Source organism: Phalaenopsis equestris, unplaced genomic scaffold (genome assembly GCF_001263595.1).
Source record: "Phalaenopsis equestris unplaced genomic scaffold, ASM126359v1 Scaffold000359, whole genome shotgun sequence".
NCBI classification, from domain to species: Eukaryota; Viridiplantae; Streptophyta; class Magnoliopsida; order Asparagales; family Orchidaceae; genus Phalaenopsis; species Phalaenopsis equestris.
The window spans coordinates 629,200-639,197 of record NW_018164801.1 but is presented as its reverse complement, the minus strand read 5'-3'; the positions used below and the strand labels follow the sequence as shown (position 1 = coordinate 639,197).

The window sequence follows — 9,998 nt, the reverse complement described above, 5'->3', positions numbered from 1 at the left end:
GTGTTATTCATGTGTTATTGTGTGTTATTCATGTGTTATTGTATCCTGAGAATATTCTTGGAGTCAATAACACATGAATAACACACAATAACACATGAATAACACACAATAACACATGAATAACACGGAGGGGAATATTCCCCGTGTTACTGTGCCATTTTTTTCTCTTATCGCACGTGGCGTGATTTTATTGGCTACGCACCGTATTTCTAGGTGCGTAGTACTGATGTAATATTTTTCCTTTTGGAAGGGGTGTTCCTTCAAGTAGATGAATTATGTTATTTAAATTCGGTTTTGGAATGGAGATTAGTGAATTCCTAAAGATTTAGGGTTTATTTTACTCGAATACTTAATGATACCAATCTAAGATTCTTAGATGGTGTGTGGGGAACGATAATAGGTTTGGAGTGTTGCATGATAAAAGAAAAGGGGAAAAATCCGTCTGGAAGAGGGGAGAGGGGCAGCTGCAGCCCTCCGTGGAAAAACATCTGTCTAGGGCAATGATGTATGGACTTCAGAAGGTTTCCCCAAATGTTTTCTTCAAGATACAGATGTATGAACATCAAAAGGTACCTTCTTACACCTCTACAGTGATCAATAGTTACTGTTCTTGCTGTCCTGCCTTGGTTTCATAACCATTCCCCTCAATCCCCCAAACACACCATCTTCAGGAACCGTTAAATCAGTGTCACTTCTCCGCCATATTCATATAGTTGGCTAGCAAGAAAAGCGTAAAAAACATGAACCCGAGCATCCCATGCTAAAGAACATGGCAATTAAAAAGCCAGTCAAGTCCACAGTAAAGAAAGACCTTCCCAGAAAACTTAATGTCTCAAATATGACGGAAAAGAAAAGTCTATAAAGCAAGTACATTTTTGCAAAATTAAAACCATCAAGTGTTACAAAATATTGAATATAACATCTAAAAATCTAGCAAAAAAAAAAGTTGCTGCAGAATAAATACAAGCTACACGGTACAGAAACCTAAATACATTATTCAATAAAAAACTATCATGGATTTACGCAAGTTACTCACGCTTATGGTACTTTGTGTGCTGGTAGCTGCTGTCCGCCAATTAATTCCACATGCAATAAACAAAATTTACAAATAAAACACAGATAAAAGATATTTAATAATAAAAAAATTTAACGTTGATGAGTACAAGGTGAAACAAAAAGAAAATTGAAAATACCACACTTATTGATGATCAAAACAGGGAAAATCTGATTAAATAGAAAGCCAAACTTGTATAAATCTTCTAAACTTCAGAAGACTTCATTAAAATAATACACATTCTCATTTTTGAACCTGTTCAGGTATCATTTAAAATTTTTTTTGAAAAAAATTATTCATGATAAGTGACGCCATTCTAGGGCTCTTAGAGAAAAGTGGGTGTAGAATACCAAGGAAATGAAACAAAAGGGATATCGACAACATTTGGAAGGGTGGAGTTTGGCGGCTGTATGACCTGAAAACAACAGTCAAATAGTGAAATGGCAAGGGGTTCCACCATCCTAAACAAGATAAAGACGTACCACTTTGCAAAAGTAAGAAGATACAACACTTCTTAGAGAATAAATCAGATATCACAATCTCCTCAATACATAATACTAAAGTTAGCTGCGTCAAAATAGCGAAACACAAAATATATGAGTTCCCAAAAAAAAAATAACTTGATTAGAAATAGACAAAAAAAATCAAAATATAAAAACGGGTTTCCACAGTCATGCGGAATCTCCCACATCATTCACCCTGACTATGAGACTTGTTGTTCTTCTTATCAAGAGACTACTGGAATCATCCTATCACAATAACAAAGGCACTCAACTGTTGTGGCTGAGGAATCCACACTATAAAGTTTATTCTCACTTCTACCCGATAACCCCGAAACACGTCTCTGTCTAATGGATATTTCGTATTTATTAGTGTGAATTAGCTAGAGTTTGTTTTATATTTTGATTTGCTATAGTTTCTCCTTTTTTATTATGTTTCTAGCGATTCTGAGGTTTGACGATCAACTTCTCAAATTGTACATCATCCACTGTATCTTGTTTGTTTGCTTTGATATTAATCAAATTAGCCCTAGATTCAGTTTTCCCACATATCTATTGGAAGTTGTTTAATGATTTTGGCTTCTGTTTGTATCATACAACTACTCCAATATGGTATGCCAATGCATAAAAATTCGTGCAAAATCTTTCCTTTAATAATAAGTTAATAAACAGAATAGGATTAAAAAAATTTAGGAAGATTTACATACATAACACTTAATTCATATGTATTTACATATCCAAAACCTAAACTTCAATTTATATACATGTGTCACCGTATCTATGCTTGAAAAAATGTATCTCACTTTTTAAAAGATAAAATGATAATACTTTTGATGTGATGAGAGAGAATTGGGTGGCATAAATATAAAAAAGCAAAATTTATATGTAAATACATAGGAATCGTGTGGTATGTATGTAAATGCCCATAGTGCTTATCCAGATGTGCAATTCTGAAAGAATGGATGGTAAAAATGTCAATTTTCTTTATAGTTGTGGGATATTGCTCAACTAGTTTAAAACTCCAGGTTCATCGAAGCTAAAAAACTTGGCAGCATGATATCTCTCCAAAACATTTTCCTTCTTTAATACAAAATAACTTCCAAACATGTCATTTAGGAGTAGAATAAAGTTGTAAAATACATACACAACTTTTGGTGAAGTGCAAAGATGTAGCATTTGCCAAAATGTGTATTCAATGTCCATTTGTTGCCACTGCAGCACAAAAGAAAACATTAAGCCAGCATCAGATCACATGCAGAAGAAAATATAGCAGATTCCTTTAAGCTAAAAAGAAAATTGAGATGAATTAATTGGTATGCATTTTCCGTAAAATCACCTACAATGCATTACATAAAATCATTCATAATATGCCACGACACTTGTCCAAGCCCATGTTGTGCAAGCATATATTTACAAACATACCACTCAACTCTTATGTATTTACATATCTAGCACCTAATTTATATTATTACATGTACACCACCTTACCTATGCATGAAACGGCGCATTTTACATTTTAAAAGTTAATAGTGGATTTCTTTTTTTTTTTGTGTGTGTGATATGAAAGATTTGGGCTGTATTAATGTAAAAAGTAAAATTTAGGTGTTAGATATGTAGATACATAAGAATTGGGTGGTACGTATGTAAATGCCCCTTAATTTAGATATAATACCGTCCAATTTAGTGCTCTGACACATCTTACAAGAGGCTTCATAGCAAGGTCAACTTTTACTAGGTAAGAACAGCAGCCTACTATAGTCCCATTTATTCATTATTACTTGATGCTCTCCAAAAAGGTTAAAGAAAAAAATGAAACTTTCAAGGATCCAACCAAATGGGATAGAATCAATTCATTATTTTTTTTAAGCAAATTTACTAAATTTCTGCAGGCTCGAAATTTTAAGAATACAATTTCAAATTTTCAAACAAATATTCAATTGCAAATATTAGTCTATTGGGGGCAGCTGCAACTTATTGAATAATCTGCTGATAAGCAGCTTACCTTGATAAGCCGCTGATCAGTAGCTTATCCGGATAAACTGACTGACTGTTTGGGGCAGCTGTTTGTGGATAAATGACATTATGTCTCTATTAAATAATGTTGTTTGTAACTTTGTCTATCTATTACTACCATTGTGTTGAGTTATGACATGAACTTATATTGACTTGATTGTGTTGAGTTATAAACACTATCTTGACTACATTTTAAGAAAATTGATAAGGAATCTCGAATGCACAATGTGTAATATTCAAATCTGCACATCAAAAAATCACATTCAAGAGTCTTTAAGGGGCATTTATATACATGAACCTCCTAAGAAGTTTTGTTAAGCATCACTATGCACTTTTTTTTTTCTTTTTTTTTAAAGATCTGCATGCAGATCACCGAATTGATATGCATAATACTCAAACCACAACAAACCGCCACATGCATAATACTCAAACTACAGCATCCGAAAGCACATCTCATCAAAGCCACCATCACCAATGCAATAACAACACCACAAATCCAACACCCCACCAAAGCAATAACAAAACCACCATCACCAATGCATAAAACCAAAACAACAACCGAAACCAACATCTCATCCTCTACATTTCAAAATAATAAAACAAACAGCAACAACCAAAATCACCATCACCAACAATCAATACCCTCACATACTACGAATAGAACACAAATCAAATGCGAGAAATAACCAGATACTAACAAATTTTTGCAACTCTCGGAAAAACCAACAATTAAATTCACGAAGGCAGAAGATGCGGGCTTAAAGGATAGAGAATATCGTATGAAGAAACACAAAACTCTTGAAATAATGCGAGAGAGGGAGGGTTAGAGCAGATGAATGCGAGAGTGGGTCGATTAGGAGAAAGCTCCTAGATTAGAAGAAACGGGGAGCAATCCGAGGTACGATTGAAGCAGAAGAGGAGAAAGCAGAGCCGGGGAGCAATCCGAGGTACGATTGAAGCAGAAGAGAAAGCAGAGTTGAAAGGCGAGGGCAGCTTCGACAAATAAAATGAAAAAAAGCGGGCCACGGGGTCGAACTCGCGGCCCCCATTTCATTTAAAACGCTCCCTGAACCTGAGCAAACGCCGAAACAAATGACGATTAACCATGGTTTGGGGATGCGCCGCAGGTAAACCGCACCCCCAAATGGCCCCTTAATATATCTTTGTTGAAATAAGCACGTGTAAGACATTCTCTAGATGTTGTATACTCAAACAATTAATTACATGTGTGTTTGTATAAGGTCTATTATAATACAAGATAAATTAACAAGCTTACGAGCACTAAAATGACAATCCATACATGTTAAGGAAGACTTGTTATGCTCCTTCAAATATGATTGAGAAAGAGAAAATTGTCAAAACGATCATTTTAGTCCCAAAGTTCATAGAAGTTTCAATTTAGTCATTAAACTCTTTTAATATGGGTTAAAATAGTCCACGTTAAAAATAAATTTAACCCCCATCAAGATAGCCAAGAAATTAATTTAGCACTTTTATAAACTCTAAAACTAAAATGACCCCGAGTAAACAGTCATGTGACTATTTTGATACTTTACTTAACTGAGAAATGATATGGCATGCAACTGGTTAATTCAATCACTAATTATATTATATGAATGAAGTTCTTAACACTTAGGGTTATGAATGATTAAAGTAGGCGTGGGAAACTTGAGAAAGAGGAGAGGAGGAATTATTTTATCTCTGTTACACCTTCCTATAATTGATGGTACAACGATTAAAATATAAAGAGAAATAATAAATGAAAGTTACAAAAAAAAGGAATACCCGACCAAGCAAACTCTAGGAAATAAAGCAACACGATCCTTGGAAAAATACATAGGAAGACAACAAGAAAAGGAATACCCGACCAAGCAAACTGTAGGAAATCAAAGCCTTTCATGAAGAGCTAATCAGAAATTTGATACGTCTCAGAACCAAAATCGATGAACAAACAACGACGGAACGACATTAGATAGGTGAAAAAAACACAAATGAGGGCTGCTCTTACAAAATATCAAGGGAAACAAGCAAGATACAAGGTTGATCTATTATTCGAAAGGTAGATCATCTCTCCCATACCGAAGACGTTACTAGGAACACCGCAAGAAGAAAGAAAATAACAGCCGCAACAAAACATGTAAGAAAAAATAAACTATAACTTTCTCCCCTTAGAGAATCCTCCCACAGCCTTTTGAAAGCTTTCCTTTTCCACTTTCCCTCCAAATGTGTTTTAATTTCTCCTCCTTGATTATATAATTAAGCCTTTGGTGGACCGCAAACTCTCCCCACCTTCTTCTCCTGCGGCAAAATGTCGCTCCGCCTCTTCATTCGAACAGGATCAACTCACCTATGGGTTTGATGGGCCGATGGGAGGGCATTTGACCGGTCCCTCCCCGATCGGCCCCGTGATGGGCGTAGCATTACTCCCCATGCAATCCACTTAGCCCATAGCTTTGGTATATCGGATACAAAATAACGCAGGTATGTCTCCACACTCCTATTGACCGCCTCCGTCTACCCATCAATTTGGGGATGATATGTGATGCTTCTTTTAAGGATTGTCCCTTGCAACCTGAATAACTCGTTCCAGAAGTGGTTGAGGAACACCTTGTCCATATCTGATTCAATTGATTCTAGCACTCCGTGCAAACAGACCATTTCCCGGATAAACATCACCGCGACTGAAACCGCAGCTTAGGAATGTCGTAAGAGAATGAAATGTGCATATTTACTCAAGCGATCGACGACCACCATGATCACCACAAACCCTTCTAACTGTGGAAACCCTTCAATGAAATTCATTGTCACTTTTTCTCAAACATTTCCCAATAATGTTAATGGTTGTAGTAACCCTCTTGGTGAAGTGGTCAAGTACTTATGTCGCTAGCACACATGACATTTTGTTACCATGTTTTCCACATCTCTACGCATCCCTACCCAACAAAGTTTTGTCGCCCGACAACTGTAGGTCTCTTGCACCCTAAGTGTCCCTCGATCGCACTGTCATGAAACTCCTGTAATAATCTAGGAATATACTCCAACTTCTTGGGTAGCGCGAATTGACCCTGGTGGAGCAGCTGCTGCCCACTCAATGTATATACTAGATGATCATTCGGTCCTATAGCAACTCAACTATTATCTTCCTCAACCCCTCATCACTTTTGTTCTCCCGTCTCAAGGCTTCCCAATCTAAGACCAAGGTTACCGATAGGGCCGTCAATTAGGTTTCCCCCACCTCTCTCAATAGTGTGTCAGCTACTTTGCTCTCCAATGTTGGTCGGTACTGAATCTTGAAATCATACCCTAGTAGTTTGGATAGCTATCTCTGATACTCCTCGATCATCATCTACTGCTCCAAAATATATTTTAAAAACCCCTGATCTGTCCTGACAAAAAAATATCTCCCCAACAAGTAGGGCCGCCACTCATGAATGACCAAAACAATTGTCATCAATTTTCGTTCATATACCAACTTCAACCTTGCTTTGGCGGTAAGAACCTGGCTGAAGTATGCAATTCGTCGTCGATCCTGAATGAGCACTGCTCCCAATTCATACCATGATGCATTCACGTCGATCCTGAATGAGCACTGCTCCCAATTCATACTATGATGCATTCATCTCTACCACAAATGGTTTACTGAAATCTGGAAGTGCTAAAACCAAGACGCTAGTCATGACCCTCTTCAAATGTTCAAATGTTTGTGACGCTGCTTCACCCCATTCGAAATTGTCTTTCTTCAAGTGCTTCATCAGTGGCCATGTTATCGTGTCATATCCTCTCACAAACTTTCTGTGGTATCTGGTGAGACCTAAGAATCTTTCAACTCCTTCAAATTCATGGGTAAGGAAATCTTGGATTGGTCCACTGCTACTCCAGTTTTGGTCACCACATATCCTAGATACTCCACTTGTAACTGTCCAAAAGAACATTTCATGAAGTTATTATACAACTGCTGCTCCCTCAACTTCTCTAAAACTGTCCTCAGGTGCCCCACGTGCTGTCTCTGTACAACTGTAGATCAGAATATCATTGAAAAAGATCAGAACAAATTTCTAGAGATAATGTTGAAAAACCTATTCATAAGGGATTGAAATGTTGTCAGGGCGTTGGTGAGGCCAAACAACATTACTAAAAACTCGTAAAGTTCTTCTTGTGTCTTGAATATCATCTTGTACGCATCTGTTAGATTCACCATGATTTGATAGTACCCTGACTTAAGATCATTTTTTGAGAAAATGATTGTCCCATAAAGTTAATCCAGTAACTCATCAATCACAAGAATAAGAAACTTGTACCACTATTTCCTTGTTCAAAGTCTGGTAGTCCACGAGAATCTCCATCTATTATATGTTTTTCTTCACCAACAGGATAAGACTGAAAAAATGGCTCACACTAGGTCTGACAATTCTAGCCTCGAGCATTTCTCGAATCAGCTTCCCTATCTCATCCTTTTGAATTTGGTGGTACCTGTATGGTCCACAATGATGGGAGGAACACCCTCCTTCAATGTAATAATGTGCTCGTGCTCTCTCCAAGGAGGTAAGTCACTTGGCTACTAGATAACAACAGTAAATTGTTGTAGAAGTTGTTGGACCACTTCCAGAAACTCTGCCAACTCTGAATCTCAAACCTCTCAATACTCTACAACTCCACCAAGATATTCAGTCCTGCTCCCCGAATCAATTTGACCATTGTTCTGAGCGACACTATGGTTTTGCATAAGCTATTCTCTCAACACCATCTTACTACCCTCCATTTGGAACTCCATCATCAAGGTCTTCCAATCCACCTCATCTCTCCCAATATTCACAGTCACTTCATCTCCAAAATCATATTTGTGTAGGACTGGTTGCAGGAACAATTAGATGCCCATAAAGGAATTAGATTTCCTGGCCAGGATCCAGGGAATAATTATTACAATCTACATTTCCACAAAATGTTATGAAATGTTATAATCTCACAAAAAATATTAAATGCTCATTATTTTTACTTTTAAAATCATAGCATAATTCATATGTTAGTCTCCTGTGGAAACACGAATGGATTCTTTATCATCTCCATCTTCTTTTTCAGCCAAAATTTGCATTAATCATTTAGGTTAGATTGAAAAAAAAATGAATGATGACTTAGAAAGTCAAGCAGGAATAAGAGGTGCAGCATTCATAAACTAAAGATGTAATACGCAAATATGTTCATAGCAGCAAATCTTAAAAATACATGCTTCAAAATTGGTGCCTGGTCATATTTTATGAATGATATTATTGTAAAATAACATTAAGAAAAAAGTTAAAAATAAATTTTTCCAAGTGGCAGGGAAGTTTTGTACTAATTTTTTAGGTTCTAGTAAAGGACAAAATCATGTGCAAGAAAGTTATATAGCCACAAGAGTTGCATGTTTCATCATATTATAACGTAAAATGAAAAGAATGTTTATAGCATCAAATTCTTAAAATTCCATTTTATGATTTTGCTGCTTGTATGTTTGCTCACAAGTGTAGGTCCGAATTCGTAAGTCATGGAAATGAAAATAATTACATGTGTTTGAATTCAAATTAACTACAACGTTTCAATTTCTTTAATAGAAGCTACATAAAATCTTTCTTTGTCTGCTTGAAAACTTTATTTGAAGACCCTAAGAATTGGAATAATTGATGGAAATAGGTGGAAATGATGACAACTCCATTATTTGGCTGGCAACCGAAGTAAGAAGCTCAACTTCCATTGATTAAGAACTTGAAAATATACCCTTTTTTTTTTGCTCAATCTGATTAAGATCACAAAGAAGTGGGACTTTTGATTTCTTCACAACCACACATTTATATCCCATATAAAGAAAACTACCACATAACCTGCATAACCTTCTTTATATTGATGCAGATAAGCAATAAATCAGATTTTCAATTTCCTTTTCTAAAATTTAAACCATCAAATATTTATGTAGGAGATTTCAGCAAACAAAACATCCCCAGAAGAAGCAAAAAAGTGGTTTGTGGGTCTATAAAATTGACAGAATCTCTCTAGAAATTCCATTTAGTACCACATGATTGATTTCTTCTGCGGAATCTATCATATCTTAATATAAAACCATGGATTCCTCCCCATCTAACCGTGCCTTCCAGTATTAAAATCGAACGTCAGCTAAATGACAGAATTCTCGAACCATGTGGATTCCAGCTCCCTAAGAACCCAATCAGAAAACTCTTTATTAATGTAAAATAACAGGGAATGAGGTGAAGCATTCAAGAATATCGAGATCACAGGAAACGGTGCACGAATTTAAGTCAATCGCTGAAACTTGCAAATATTTGAACTGAACGGAGAGCTGTTACCTTGACTATTCTGCGGAGGTAATGGGCGGAGACGGGAGAGGGGCGCACGCTGGAGGTCGCGCGCCCTTTCGACACCGTCGGCAACATCGCCCCCCCCTC

General features: G+C 36.5%; 1 protein-coding gene across 4 annotated transcripts in view; it reads right to left on the bottom strand.

The window, feature by feature from the left end:
• The window catches only part of LOC110026268 (protein unc-50 homolog), a 38,933-nt gene that overhangs the window by 27,363 nt on the left and 1,572 nt on the right, over window positions 1–9,998 (bottom strand). The window contains exons 1-3 of one of the 4 annotated variants that reach the window (XM_020727148.1): window positions 9,900–9,992; window positions 2,699–2,766; window positions 1,037–1,065 (exon numbers count right to left, since the gene is read on the bottom strand). In XM_020727148.1, the coding sequence (XP_020582807.1) occupies window positions 1,037–1,065; window positions 2,699–2,766; window positions 9,900–9,986 (184 nt within the window). In that variant the 5' untranslated portion in view covers window positions 9,987–9,992. Of the gene's footprint in view, window positions 1–1,036; window positions 1,066–2,698; window positions 2,767–9,899; window positions 9,993–9,998 lie in introns of those variants that run through there. The other 3 variants (XM_020727150.1, XM_020727147.1, XM_020727149.1) reach the window with 3 other exon arrangements.